The sequence below is a fragment of the Amblyomma americanum genome, chromosome 4 (assembly GCF_052857255.1).
Source record: "Amblyomma americanum isolate KBUSLIRL-KWMA chromosome 4, ASM5285725v1, whole genome shotgun sequence".
Classification (NCBI taxonomy): domain Eukaryota; kingdom Metazoa; phylum Arthropoda; class Arachnida; order Ixodida; family Ixodidae; genus Amblyomma; species Amblyomma americanum.
In genome coordinates, this window is record NC_135500.1 from 164,733,639 (window position 1) to 164,749,218 (window position 15,580).

Genomic DNA, 15,580 nt, shown 5'->3' on the forward strand with positions numbered 1-15,580 from the left:
GCAGTGAACTATAATAAATAGTGTAGCGGAGAGGGATCTCCGCGTGTACCCAACGGTATCGCCAGTAGCCGCTCAAGACAGTCCGATCGCAGCGCCACCAGAAACAGGTGGATTAACACGGCGTTCGGATGGTCGCATTTTAACGCTACAGCGTTAGGGGCCGCTTGTCGCAGAAAAGCCGCTGTCGTCGGCGTCGGCGGCGTTGGCCGTGAGCGAAAAATCCCAGAAGCGCTAATAAATAAAACCTAGTAGGAAATCGGTCGAGTCGGGGAATCGAGCCAGGGCCTCCGGAGGGCGAGTCGAGCAAGCTAACCACTTCGCCACGCCAACTGGAGGGTTTGGAATGAACAAAGGCGCGTCTAGTGAATACAGTGTTGTCTTGGGTGCTTTTCCTTCTCTTACGGCGCGGTTTGGGTGTCCACCGAGATATGTGAGAGAGGCGTCATTTTCTTTCGTTAAAACCAATTTTATTTTTCATTTTCCTTGCCTTTCGGTGCGGTTCGGGTGTCCACCATGATATGTTTCCTTTCCTTAAATTGCCCGGGCAAGGCGTCGCGCCGAACAGACGAAGACGTTCCGTGGATTCTTTGGCAACGCTGCAACACGCTGTCGCGTACTGCTCTTAAAGACGAATCTTAAGCGTCCTCCAATTTTTATCTCCTAAAGCACTGTAGACTGTAAAGCACTGTGCAACCTAAAACATATATTTTGTTGTCGTATGCTCCAAGCGCGCAAGTCACCAATTCTGTTTGCAGACAAACTCAGAAAGGCGTAGGAATACTTTCACAAGAAGGCGGCAGCAGCGACGCCGCTTCGTTCGCCACTGACGCGGCGAACCACTGAGAGCACTATAAGCACTCTCTCCAGTGCCCTATACTGCCTCTTCTAGTGCAGTGTAATCGTGCTGTGCAGTTTTTATCCTGTGCGCTAGCACCTCATTTCCACCGGAACCATGGCGATATATTATGTGCGATCACATACTTCACTTCTGTACTATAGATTCGATACTGCCACAGCCAAATTTTTTATTCGGTGAGAGGTGAACTGTTCGGTAAGGTTCGGAATAACTCAAGTTTGCTGGTTTTTTTTTTATTTATCCATGGATCTCCTTATTTCTCCGGTTGTCTGGCTATTTTTTTTTTCTGTACACAGCCTTAGCTTCCGTACACTGTACCCTGCCCAAAGGAAAGTATCCTCCATCGTTAAACCCCGCGATTCTCCACAGAGAGAAACGAAATTGTTAAAACAGAAAATAATGAAAGAAATAGTTCTAACAAACATGCTGAGGTAGTGCTTCCTAGAGACTAAGCGTCATTTTATTTTGTTTTGCTATGAACCCGAAAGGGTTATGTGCAATCACAAGAACAGGGTGTCTGGCTAGATGGTACTGCATACCGAAAGAAAACAGCGCGTAGAACGAGGGCATAGGAAGAAAAAGACGTACACGAGTGCTCTCTACATCGCTACATTGCTCAAAATCTACGCTGTTTAGAAGCGTACCAGGAAATACCGGCGGCACCTAGATTGTTCTTGCCACCATTTTTGTGCGCCGCGCAGCGTCGGAGCTCGCACAAACGCAAACCTACTATTGCTTCTGCATTTAAAAAACAAATCGCTTCCGCATAAGAATGGATTTGGCTAAGCAAAAATCTTGCAAGCTCCTTCCCAGCACAAAAAGTTTGTCAGACGGATGAAGTACTCTACCATTACGATGACATTGGTTGTTCATTAAAAGGTGTGCGAAGCATGACGCTGCTGCTTGAGCAAGATAGGGTTTTCGAACAACGTATCAACCTTGCCTTGCACATCAACGCCGGCGTTTTACAATACACAGCTTTCAAAACAGTAGCCTGTGCGGCAAAACTGAACCACAGACTTGGGGAATCGACGGTTTCTCGCGGAGCAGAGTTCACTCGAATGTCCGACTCTGTTTCGCTACATTTGAACACCACGATACGCACAAGGCACGCAATACAAAGGGCCGTCAAACTAACAGAGAGAGAGGGGCGACTATTGCATTGAAAGAGTGCGAAAAGACAAAATACAAGACAGGACACAATGTTTACATAAGCCGTCAGTAATGCTCGAATATAGCCGAGTCTTGCCACTTATAAGAATGTTCATATTTTGCTACGGAACACAGAAAATACATCATTCAGGTCAAAATGTAAAAGTATTAACGGGATTGACGCGGAGAATTAAGCGTGTTTGATTTTTAAAAGAACAAGTAAATGCATATAGACCAAGAAAAACAGCGAAGGAAATAATTCTTAATGGGCATTCACGGGGTGCCACCGACAAATGACGGTCAGGTCACGGGCGACTGCTGCGGTGCGCGCTGCCCCGGACCGGGTTGCCCGGCCGATGCTGCCGAGCGCCTGCGCTGTTCTCTGATAGTAGCCATCTTGCGTTTGAGCGTGGCTCGGAGCAGCGCGATGCAGGTGCAGCCGGCGAGCAGCAGGAAAGACAGCGCCGCGTTGGACACCTTGTCGTCTAGCGCGCCCCGGATGCTGGACGAGCACAGGATGAGCACGAAGCCGAACGTCTCGGCCGCCATGTTGAGCACGCTGGCGGAGGTGCCTTCGGGCAGCGGGTACGTGATCTCGGCGCCCAGCTGCAGGCCGACGGGGATGTACCCGGCCAGGAAGAAGCCCAGGAAGAAGCACACGGCGGCCGTGAGCAAGTGAGAGCGCAGCGACAGCACGAACGTGTATGCGAACAGGCCCAGCGTGGCGAAGGCGTACGTGACGACGGACACCTCCTTGTACCGGCCGGTCTTGTCCAGGAACCATCCAGCCGCCCAGGAGCCCAGCAGGCCGGATAGGACGAGCACGAGACCGAGCAGCCCGGCGAAGCTCTCCTCGCCCGGGAAGTAGCTCACGATCACGGGGTTGAGGAGCGTCGAGACCGAGTAGAAGGCGCCCGTGTTGATGCCGTACGAAAGGACCAGCAGCCGGAAGTCCCGGTCGGACACCAGCTGCCGCAGCGCCTGCGAGAAGCTCGGCTTGGTCTCGGCGTAGCGGGTCAACATCTCCGAGAAGCTGGGCGGGTGTTCGGGCTTGTCCTCGAACGCCACGATGACGATGAACAGGCACGAGAAGCTCACGAGAGCGACGCCCACGCAGAGCATGGTGAGCGTGTCGTGCACGTTGTTCGGGTCCACGATGTAGGGCGGGATGATGAAGCCCAGCGCGATGCCGATCTGGTTGCCGAGAACCCCCAACGAGCAGGCGGTGGACACCTCTTCGTACTTGAACCAGGCCGACGCAAGCCGGGACGGAACGCCGATGATGAACGCTAGCGAGAAGGCTGGGAACGTCTGGCCCAGAAGCACGTAGCTGAACCTCCCGGGATGGACGCTGAATATCTTAACGCAAGACCCTATGGAAGTCCCGAGAGCCCCGAGAAGCACTGTGACGCGGAGGCCCATGTTCTCCAGGATCCAGGAAGACGGGAGCGCGAGCGTCACGCATCCGATGTGAAAAACGAGGGACGTCCAGGCCACCTCGATCTCTTCGACTCCGTAGTAGTCCTGGATGACGTTCGCGATGATAGAGTACTCGATCCACTGGAATCCGTTGATGAGGGACGCGGCGCAGAATATGGCCAACATGTAGAACCGGCGGGACGTGGAGAAGACGACAATGTCGTGGAGGGCAGTCGACAGGGACTGGGTGAAACGGCTGCTGAATGACTCTCTCGCGAGTTCCTCCGATCCTATGGAGCCTATTAGTCTGGGTGGGCTGAAGAAATCGAGCGGCGACTCATTTCTCTGAGGTGTCAGCAGCTCCGACCGGAATGGCGGGCCTTCGGGAGAACCTGGGCCGGTGTTGTCAGCTGCTTCGTCGAAGAGTTTCTCGCTAGATTTTTTGTCGGCGCCTTGACTCAGATGACACGCCTGTGGTGCGGAGGCTGGAGATAGACAGTAGTACGTAAGAATAACATAGAGTGTGCCAAATGTACTTGGTCCTGCTTTATATTACAGCGAATTCCAATGCGCATCCTCAGATATTTAGGAGAAAATATCGCAAAGAGGTCAAAAGTTTACCAGAGGAATGCCTGCTAATTACTGCCAAAAAATAGTGCGATCTTGAGCATATAAGGGTCTATAGACAACAAATATCGCTTTTCATGAATTCAGAACTGGCAACGGTAAACTTATTATGTAAAAAAAAAACAAGAGTGGCAACAATCATTTTTAAGGAGGGCGCAGTAGCGAAGGCGTGAAGGGGAGCTGCGCTACCTAAAAGGAGCCCACAAACAGACTCGTCCAGACCGCGGTTCAAATTACGACACCCCATGTCTTCATGGAAAGGTCATAGAAATGCAGATTTCAACAAAAAAATATATGTTATCAGAAGGCACCCGTATATACAGAACTTATTGGAGTGATGGGTTCATCACGACTCATAACGAATTGCTGCGTGAAAGAACGTCACGAAAATGAGTAAAACATAGCAGTGTGCATGCCTATCCATTTATTTCCCTTTCTCAACCTTGTACTTAATGATCGCTTTCATTCATTCATTCTTTCTGTGCTTCCAAGCAGCTCCGTTTACCACCTTTACTCGAGTTTATGCGCTGTAGCACTAACACTGTCAGCTCTGTCGCAACAGAGTTCCTTGTTTCCATTGTTTTATACTGAGAATTGTTTTATAGTAAAATGACACTGAGAACAACGCGAATTTGGCCTGCACTGATAAACCACTGAATTCTGACGGCATCGATGCCACTAAAACCGAAAACAGATCTTTTGTAAGTAACAATGACAAAACGATATGCAGGGGCACTTAGGTTCCGCCTTAAGGGCAACGGAGTGGATTCCAAGAGAAGGCAAGCGTAGCAGGAGGCAGCAGAAGGTTAGGTGGGCGGATAAGATTAGGGAGATCGCCGGCATAGGGTGGGCACATCTGGCAAAGGACCGGGCTAATTGGAGAGACGTGGGAGAGGCTTTTGCCCTGCAATGGATGTAGTCAGGCTGATGATGATGATGATGACGATGATTAAGATGATGATAATGATATGAAGGGTGTGGCTCGATATGTTTAGTGGGTCAATGCCATATATGCAGAACTGGTCATTCTCTATGTTAAGTAGATCCCTGGGAGTCCTTATACCACTCCTGGTGCAGTGGTGCAGCGGTCAGGCATTACGTGCCGCTTGTGCAACCTATAGGTTGCTCTTAGCGGGCAACTTCAAGCGACCGATCATTATTTAAACTGCCACCTGCCACGGTGCGCAGTTTGCTCGCAATCCGGCAGGCAGGTTGTAATGACGCCACAAGGTCACGTGACCAAAGTAGCCCGCTGGCCTCCTGTGTTGCTTCTGTGGGAATTTCTCATAGACTTTTTGCTCCCCCGGTCACCAACACCGACGGTGACGCCGCATTTTCTGTGACACAAGCTCCTTGACGCTATCGCGTTAAAATCCATGAAAAATATCCAGAGAAGCAACCCAGGAGGTAGGTGAGCACCTAGGTCACAAACTTAAGGCGTCATCACAACCTGTCCTCCAGATTGTGAGCAAACTGCGCACCGTGAAAACCGGTAGTTAAAGCAATGATTGGTTGCCTGCAAAGGACAATCTTGGTCGGACAAGCCCCGCCAGTGGCAGCCCCTGCCTTATCAGGGCAGTGGCGCATCGCTTAACCGCTGCACCAATGCACCAGGAGTGGTATGAGGACTCCCAGAGATCTACTTAACATACTAGAGAATGGCCAGTTCTGCATATATGGGCATTAACCCATTAATCTATCGCGTCATACCCTAATGGTGGAGCTCTGGGCAAAAGTTAAGTATACCTACGAGAAGCCAGAAAGTTATTTCTTACTAAAATCAAGAACTGGATGGAGTTTTCCTCAGTGTACCTTTAATGAAACTTTTATTCCTATCCCACGTGACCACAGCCAAGGGTTTCAAAGAAGGTAGACGTCGTAGGAGTTCAGCTGAAGAAGCAATGTTTCTCGACCCTACAGCGCAACCAGTGAATATAACTAAATATCTAAAAATAATTATTCGTTACAAATTTAGTTTATGCTAGTCTGTACCAGTAAAAGCATGGGCGTTCGCTCTCTGTACCTCTGTTTTTTATGCTTGTTAGAATATAGTCTCTAGTAATGACTGAGGTCGTCTCCTTCATCGTGTTCTGCCTGAGCATTTAAACCAAACTTAAAAACAATAGCAATCGCTATCATCTCGTGCCACCTTCGGAAGTCTTGTATTAAACGTCCAACTAGCATTAATGGCATGCTGTCAATGGTTAATCCACAAGAGGGAGCGAAAACTTTACTTTTTTACAGTTTTTTAAATAGTTCCCTTCTTGACACATGATCCATTTATGCCAAACTACTTCCCGTCTGTGTGCTATCTGTATGGCCCATCACCAGTCATCCAGGTAGGGCCGATGTGCTACGGCTGCTAGGTGCTTAGAGGCCTCCAAAGTGACAAGCTTAGCTATCGTTTCGACTTGCCATGTATACAGTCTAACCTATGTAAAGAATGGCGTAATGCCCCTGCAAGCGCTTGTCGAACGGGTGAGATTTAGATGTCCAAAAATCCTCGTGTTGTCGCGGAACAAATTCCCAATTATCGTGCTTCAATTATCGCGCCTTAAAAGTATCGGGCTTCATTAATGTTTTACAACATACTCCGATCTACTTTTTTATTTCAGGGAATTCGAAAACATAATGCTAGACAAGAAGCGCCAATACTTCTGGCACTGTACCAACCGGTCGAACTTACAAGGACGCTGCGTGGTCTCTACGGAGACCTTACGTTAAAAAACTGTATGCTTTCCATAAACTAAAATCTAGCCACAGCTATCACAAAACCGCTCCTCAGATCTAAGGTGACGGTTCATCCGGCCTGTAATGCTGAATACCAGAAAGGAATAATAAGGCCTTCTAATGAATGATATAGACGTGAAAGCATTTCAACGTGCAAATTAGGTTAGTTTATTGTCCATAAATTTAGCAGTGCGAAGAATTACGCAGCAATACATGGGCGGGATTTCGGAAAGCCGCGCCAGTGCGAAAGTCTCTTCGACTTCGCCGAGACTCTTAAGAGGGATGACCAAAATTCGCAAACGTCACTACATCGTGGCTCATAATGCAGCCTCAAACCGCCCATTCCTAAAGGCATCATTTCACTCCTTTAGGAGGAGGCTTACCGGCGGCCGACGCCTCTCGAGGCTGCCCGAATTTCCCTGCCGATGCAGCTGCGTTCGGGCTACCTCTCGCCTCCGTCGGAGCTAGGACCGGCTTTCGCGCTTCAATTTTGCCGACATCCGCTGACAAACCTTCGGTCTTGTCCTTGGAGGCGTCCGTCTTCCTCACGTCGTCCTCCTTCACAGGCTCGGGCTCCTCTATCGACTGTGGCGTAGCAGGACTCGGCAGTGGCGGCTTCACTCGGCCAGGGAACACGGGGGCGTCGATATCGAGGCTCAGTGCAGAGGTGCCCGAAGCCGCGGAGGAGCGCCGACGGCGTGCACGGTCCTCGTGAGAAGCCGAGTCGTCGTGATCGGCCGCTTCCGTGTCCGCCTCGGCGTCTACCCCGGTGGAGGTGTCGAACTCGTCGTACATGGCGTCCGCCCTGTTCCTGGCCGAGGGCTGTCTTGGAGTCGACTTGAACTGCACCGCGTCGTCGGAGCCGCTGGCGGCGGTGACTGCACTAGTGCCCGCCATCTCCCAGCTGGCTCGTCGCTTCGCGGCGGACAGAAGAGAGTCGAGCATCATCGTCGCACCCGGTGAGACCGGGCTTCTGTGCCCCGAGACGGTGACCGCTCCGAAGGAGACGCGGCGGTGCAGGCGGTCGGCCGATGGTGACGCGAGTTCGTGGTCGCGAGCGTTCGAATCGCTGGCTTCCGTGAGGACGCCGAACGTAGACCTGGCAACAACGCCAAGGTCTCCTCCGAGTTCCTCGAGGCAAGCGCTGGAAGCGGCGACCTGAGACCTCGCCGCGTCCAGGGAGTCTTCTTCGCAGGTGCCGCCAGGGGATCGCTCGCGGTCGGCTCCCTTCCCGGAAGACGGCCAGTGCACATTTTCGTGATGCGGAGTTCCGGCCCTTGGGCTGGAGGCGGGCCGGACCACTGCTGCGCTGCGCTCGGAGCTCAAGGACGAGGTCGAAGGCAGGAGGTTCGAGGGACGCTTCTCCAGAGTCACGCGTGAAGATTTCGGCGTGCCTGGTGGGCTCTTCTTGGCGTTCAGCGGGGCCCGCTGCTTCTTGGGGCTGCCGGTGGAAGCCATGCCGTTTCGCCCAAGGGTATGACAGGTTAGATTAACTGGGATGACCGCAGCCCACAGCGGAACGGAGAAAGCTTGAGCAACGACCTCAGCTTTGGAACACGAAAGCACGTTCCAGTGCTCGCTCGTGAGTCTGAATTCGTCTTCGTCGTTTCGAACTCGAAGCACGCTCACGCGTGGCTTGATCATGGACGAGATGATGGCATGAATGTCCGCCGGCATTTTACTCTACCGTTGTTGTTTCCACAGTGGCACGATCTTTTTTGTAACGTGGAATGGTGCCTATATGACACCGGAAATACCAGAGTTCAGAAGGTCCAATTCGTTTTACTTAACAGTGGAAACTCCGGTAATATTGTCAGGTTGTGACGGCTTGCACGTACATTAAGACGTAAGATTACGATGACGTTGATGATGCTACCACACGTGCCGCTCTCTAGTGGCAACAAGTACAAGCAATGCGGCAGCCAAGAAGTGCTCGGGCTATGACGTACTGCCCCCCCCCCCCCCCCCCCCACCGTTGCTTTCAACGAGATAATCTGCGTCATAGTGAGTATAACTGACTCGTCTCCAATGGCCTTAATGGGATTGTGCGGTGCTTCAAATGCGACGACTGGAAGAGGTATCAGCGGCGATTCTAAGGCTTTAAGACTTCATAATCGCGAAAGGTTTCCAGGTGGCAGATCATACCGCTTACCCTCGAGACCGCGGGGAGGGGAAGATGAATTGCGGCTATGCGCCATTTTCCTGTCGGGAAACTTCTGACTCACGTCTCGTCGTTTGTTCTAACACTGCTCCAAGCACGTAAAACGGCGAGAGATGACAAGTTTTGTTTTTTTCGTCGACGAGGAAAATGCGGTTTTCTAAAAACGGGAAGATGATCACTGGACAAAGAGCAACAGTACATAAGTTAATGACAATGACGTCGCATGTATTCAATGGCAAGTGCGCCACTTTACTAAAATAATCGGTTCGCATAGGTGAAAACTTTAAGTGCTGCTGTTAGAACCTACCCAAAAACTGCATCAGGTTATTACAAAAAAAAATTAAAATTATGAAGTAGTTGCACAAACATGCTCAGGGCGACAAAAGTCAAATTCGCAACGAGTGGCCAGAGAAGACATAGGAAATTTGATGATCAGGCTAACATAATCATGACTGAAACAGCCCATTCGATGGAAAAAAAATAAAATGCGATACAAAGAAACATTTCACGGCAGTGCCACCGCCGGTAAATGCAAAAGTGATTCGCAGGTGCCGGTTGCCCGTTGGATCACCCACCGAAAGCAAGTACATCATACCTCCAACGAGCTCTTTCAATAACGGTTTTTTTTAGTTGACTGCCTGTTTACCCGTCGGGTGAGTTGTACTGCACAGGCGTTTCCACGTTATTTCTCAACCTCAATGCGCTAGCTGTGACGTATGCGCCTGTAAAGAGCAGCGTAACTTCACACCATTAGGCTCATGCTCCCGGTAGCATTCCTGTAACGCCAAGCTATGCTAGGCTGTTTTTTGCACAGCTTTTTTAACACTTGAGCAGTGCGTTCGGAACTTGCTGTGGCGTGCATAAGTATGCTTCAAAATGTATTCTCTATCGCGTCGTCGATAGTATACATAAGCATTAAATGCATTGCTGGGAAGGTATGGCGCATAGTAGGGCGGCGTACAGATGGTTAGAAGGACAGAAAACTAGATGTCTAGAAGGACAGAAGGAGTGTAGGTACGGATGGTAGTAGCTACACTCTGGTACCAGCCACATGTGTTGATGATGATGATGATGATGGATTTTTATGGCGCAGGGACATCTGTGGCCAAAGAGCGCAATGGTGCAAGGGGAGCAAATGGGGCCAAAGACCCATTTCCCAAGCATTTCGCCCAAAAGCCGACCACCAGACCAGGGGAAAGCTTGTACCCATTGTGTCACCAGTGGTTACACGGCTGCACCGGAGATAAAACCCCGCACCTCCCGCATGCGAGGCGGATGCTCAGACCACTAGGCCACCGCTGCGGTACCGGCCGCATTTAATAGATTTTTAGCTCAGCGGGTTTGTGCGCCCGCTCCGCTCAGCGAGCTAGCGGTAGCGCTACTGCGCATGAGCAAAACGCTCAGGCGTGCGAGCGGGCGAGCGGAACGGTTACTCGGCCCCGCTCCCGCGCGAGCTAAGCGGAGCCCGGAGCGGCGTGGTGAGCAGGCCTCGCGCAAAGCCTTCTGGGTTCGCGCAAAGCCTTCTGGGCTCGCGCTATCCGAACCAAGCGAACACATTCAACATGGCTGCCGCCAGCGCTTCTTCTGCCACCTCCACTACCTCCGCAGAATGCACAAATCCCTCTTCGATTCGAAAGCCTCGAAGGAGGTTTCGTATCGGCGAGGATCTGTGTCTCTTGCGCGAGGTGGTGTCGGTGAATCCGTTTCAAGATCCGCTCAGGTGGCGCCATGTTTTGAAAAATGTTGCGGCTGCCATCCAGCGCAAGCTGACTCTTCGTGCCGTGCGTGACAGGGTGGACCTGTTGATTGGTTATTTCCGGCAACAGGACCGAGCTAATCTGCGAAAGTAAGTGATTGTGTGCTTTTTATGTTGGTGTGTTTGCGCTTATAGCTTTGTGTTGTGTGGAGGGATCCTGTACTATGTTAGTTGTCCAGCGTTTCCGCGGCCGTCACTGTCACTTCGGTTCACGAGGTGGCTGCGACGCTCGTGTATTTCCGTCCTTCCTTGAATCTGTTTTTGCTTTTTATTCCCTTCTATTCGCATGCAGCATTGATAGTGGCCCTTTTGTTTGTAGTCGACAGGTTCGCAATCTTTCCTCTTGCTGCTTTTACTACCACTAATTGGCATTCGTGATCACTTGCATAAGCAAGCCTGAGCTTCTCGTATTTCCTTCCCAGATCCGGCACAGAAGAGGATTACAACGAGCTAGAGCAGTTGCTGCAAGAGGTTTCCGACCTAGCGCGGGAGTTTGCACATACAGTAAGAACTGTTCTTAGAAAGGGGAACGGATCGGCGCCAGAGAAGCGGCAAACGCTGCCAGCACAGACATCGGCCGCTGCAGAAATGCGTATGGCCCAGAGACAAAGGGACGCTGCTTTGGCGGGAACATCTATTGTGCAGGCCAGCCAGGATGAGGACAGCCAAATGAGCAGTAAGTGTTGTGGTCTTGTTCACGAGTATTTCTGCGCTAATCCTCGTTTGCACTTCGTTCTCCTTGTTGAGATGTTTGGCATCGGTGTTTGCCTGACTGCAATGATTAGTAAGGGCATATAAAATGCGACCAATTCCGATTTGGGTTAAATGGGCTGCTTTATGGTGTATACACATAAAACGTACAGCAAATCTGTGCATTTACTAACAGTCGTGAAAGATTTTTATTCCTTGACTGTCACAGTTTATTATCTTTGCAGTTTTGTTATTTCATTGACTCACACATTATTACTTTCTGCATTGCCTTTTTCTAGCAGACAATGAGTCAGCAGCCAGACAGCTGCTGATGACTTTGTGCGAGCCCGAGTGCCGGCAGCCATATTCCCCACACAGCCCGCAGTCATTGCAAAGCGAGCAGGATGCCACTGCAGAAAATATTGCCGCAGTCCACATTGAAAGCGGTATTGTGCCTAGTGCACAGGTAGGCTAACAACAGCCGCAACGAAAGCGGCAGTGCAGGAAGAATGTTACAACAGTTAAGAGAGAGCGCTGAGTGGTTCCCTAAAGCAGCTTGTCACCATTATGTTCAGACAGTAGTGTCAAGCAAACCTGCATATATTATTCCTTGCAGGGAGAACTTTTGACTGCAGGAAAGCTCTATATTGTATATTTGGAACGTGCACCTAGACAGTGTGGCACAGGTCACACCTGATTCTTGCACCTGAAACATTTGAAAGTGGTTCTTGCCTGCATAAGTACTCTTTCATGTAGACATAATGCAATCAGAAAAATCCAGGAATGCACATGAAACAGCTGCCACAGATTTAATCAAGTAAAGCTGTAACGCACACCTGGTCACATCGATTTTTAATTTTATTTCTCAGAATTTCAACAAGGAAAACAATTCAACGTGTACAGGTGCGGGCATAAGTAAATGGAGCACGAAGTTTTGTGCTAAGTGCAGTTACGTCTTCTGTATGAAAAATGCAGAAACACTGACATTGCAGTTGCTGTTCATTCTGTCAAGCTTGGCGTTCCTCTTCAGACAGTTGGTTCCGAGACCCATTCTTGTCTTCTTCTGCAATCTGTTGGCGTCTTCTCATTCTTCTTCACCAATCTGCCATGGGCCAGACCAGGTACCATACAGAAAAACAAAAAACTGCTTTTCACCTGAGTAGAAGCCATAGTTCTAGCACACTAAAACAGAGCAAAAAAACAAGGGACATCAGTTGAATCACTGTTTCCAGTAAAGTTTACGTTTACTTTATATTTAGTTAAGAATGATTTAAGGCATTTCAGAATGATTTGAGCATACACACATCACCTTGACAAAGGCTGTACTCTGCCTCTCCGCTCAGTCAAAAGAATGCAGCTGAAGGGGTCTGCTTGTGAGGCCTGCAGCATGCTTAGTTATGCATCCTCAGCGACATAAATCTCTCGAAAAGAGGAATGGTTTTGCGTCTCCAATCCTCCCAAGCCTTACACTGCTAGATGGGCTAGGGAGCCATACTAAACAGCTTAGAAGCAAACTCTTTGGGCTGTATACTTAGAATGAGCGCTACACAATCTAAGGCGGTGTCCCGGTGGACATCGCGATGGATAAGAAGGTACTGTGACCTTTTAATTTTGAAGGTACCACGTTTCATCAGGTAAGGAAGCATGATCCTTTCAACCTTTGTTCTAGGTTAAAGTTTTGTACTTTGCCAGTTTGCATAATTCACTAGAATATGTGCGGAATTATTTATGGGAAATACAGTAGGAAGTGGGTATCTAAAAGTATTCAATGTTTTTTTCCTAGGTATTTTGCAAGGATCTCGCCTGATTTTTGCATGCCTTATGATTGGCATTACCAGGGTAAATTGAGTGAGAATTACTGCATCTGGAGCTGCACTGCGGAGATTCTAGCATAGTCTTTCACAGCATGCGTGGGTGCATGCATTAGTTAAGGCTGTACTCCACTGTAGATCGAAAGTGAACTTCTGGCCACATACTTGTGCTCTTGGACTCTTTTAATCTGCTTACTGGTAATTAGGTGGCAATAAGTCATAACGGCTTTTGGGGAGGGGGGAATGGAATAGCGACAAACTTGCCTGAGAACACTTGGTGCTGGGCGAGTTATCCAACGGGACGGTGAAAGGCCACTATGCGTGTCCGCAGCTTTTTTTAATGTGTTAACAGTTGCTTGCTGTACATTTATCCTTCATTTAGAGAAGGCAAGTGCATTACAGGTTAAGAGGCTTTTGATTACTCATTTATGTTGCGTTGCAGCAATATATAATGTAACTGCCTGTCCTCATGCTAGTGTTCTTTCAGGCGACATTGCTCAAAGTTTCCTTTTGTTGTCCCATTAGGAGTACAAAGTCTTCAGGCAATGGGCTTGCAGCTCCTGGCTCGCCGTGAGGATTATGAATTTCGGCTGAGGCAGAACGCACTTGCACTAAGAAGACAGCGGCTGGCCCTCGAAGAAAGGAAACTAGCTCTCGAGGAAGAACGACATCGCCTTGAAGTGCAACGCCAGGCAGAACAACATGATCATGTGCTTGCCCGCTTGGACAGGCTTGAGAGACTTCTCGAGAAACAGAACACCTCGGGTGCTTGAGCAATGAATATCAGAAATGAATGGGGTGTCATGCTCCTTTTTCACGTAGCTGTCAAGAGCATCAGCGATGTGTGGAAGCCATCACTCAGAGTAAATCTTGAAGGAAGGCTAAGTTAGTTCCTGTAAGTGGCAATGATGTGCAGACACGTAGTATAAGTACACTACTTAAAGCAATGTAATGCCTTCAGCACTGCTTTTACATTCTGAGTTTCAATTCAACTTTATTTTCCAGAAGATTCGGATCGGTTGCCTGAGCTTGACATCGCCCAGGCAACCGTTACTAAGCATGACTTCACACACACTGGCAGAAATATTCGCACACGTCAAAGAAATACTTAAAACACATTAGAAGCATAACCCAACAGAAGCAGGAAATGAAGGGAGCGTATAACACACATATGTCCACTAAATTCATTAATATCAAGAATACAAAGATAAACATCATAAAAAATAGCAAGAATATGTATACAATCAACTGCTCAGCAGGAGGGGTCACCGTGGATATGACGGGTCTCCACATATGCAATAGCTACGCCCTTGCACAAGTTTTTGTAGCTTGGCATACACATTGCTCCTCCCGAAGTTACCTGGAAGGGCATAAAAAATCGTAAATTCAGACAAGTATAGATGACACCTAGCTTCAAGCTGCAGGTACAGATAGACTAGCTTGTTGAGCCAGCTAGTGTTTTACTTCTGCTAGTTGCACACTTACCGGCGTCATGTTTGCTGCCGGGATAAGAGCCAACCAACTGGCAGATTATGCCACTTGGGCACATAATGGCCTGGTACTTCAGGGCATGAAAGCGTTTGTGGCCACTGAAATACAACTTCTGGTCTCTGTACGGTCGGCATATTGCACGCGCTGAGCCGTCAATAAACCCCTAGCAGTTCTTAAGTGGGGCTCCTTTTGCGTGTATAGCCTGAAAACGAAAGTTCGAGTATGTAAGAAATTTTCAGGACCACAAGAATCCCTTAGATTTTGTTACTTACTTGCAAGAACTTCTCCAAACTGTTAAGATCAAGCCAGCGTGGTTGTTCACGTCGTCCAATAGATGAAAGAACCTTTCATCGATGTGTGGCAGAACGGCACTCGTCATCGATGAAATTGTGGAGCTGTGCCGCCAGAAAAAGTTCTCTAGGTCGAGAAGCCGGTTGGGGTATGCCAGGCGACGTAGAATGATACAAATTGTCTCGCCCCCAGGCACTGCAACCTTTTGAGGAGTTGTCACAGCCTCAGGATTGAGCAACGCTCTTTGCAGCCTGTTTATATCGTTTTTCTTCGAATCGGAAGCAAGTCCGAAATACGCCACCGACCATAGCGTCACAATTCAGTGGGCCGTGCAAGAAGAGAGGGTCCCGGCGGTTTTCTCCGAGTTCTTCTAAGCATAACAAGTCTTCAATCTCGGACCACTTCAGCTGGGAAAGCAGACGTGGGTCCTGAATAATGCTCTTGAACATAGTGGAGACGCAGCAGACGGTGTCAGAGACGGTGTCACAGCAAGAAGCTCGCGAAAAACCAACGTTTTAAAAAAACTCGAGGGCGGCATTCACGGCGATCGCACAAGAAAGAGCTTGCTAGCAAGGCCTTGGCTTAACTCGCACTGG

General features: G+C 49.3%; 1 protein-coding gene across 1 annotated transcript; it reads right to left on the reverse strand.

The window, feature by feature from the left end:
* Window positions 1-2,308: 2,308 nt before the first annotated feature.
* LOC144129900 (uncharacterized) lies at window positions 2,309-8,461 on the reverse strand. Its single transcript, XM_077663959.1, has 2 exons — window positions 7,297-8,461; window positions 2,309-3,912 (listed from the first exon to the last, which is right to left on the reverse strand). Exons 1-2 carry the CDS (start codon window positions 8,459-8,461, stop codon window positions 2,309-2,311), a joined length of 2,769 nt encoding a protein of 922 aa, XP_077520085.1.
* Window positions 8,462-15,580: the final 7,119 nt, after the last annotated feature.

What these genes read in the sequence shown, in the direction of transcription:
- LOC144129900 (XM_077663959.1), bottom strand. Translation starts at nt 8,461, where the DNA reads ATGCCGGCGGACATTCATGCCATCATCTCGTCCATGATCAAGCCACGC. An exon ending in CTCCAAGGACAAGACCGAAG is followed by an intron (nt 3,913 to 7,296) that starts GTTTGTCAGCGG and finishes GTCTATCTCCAG; the next exon opens with CCTCCGCACCACAGGCGTGT.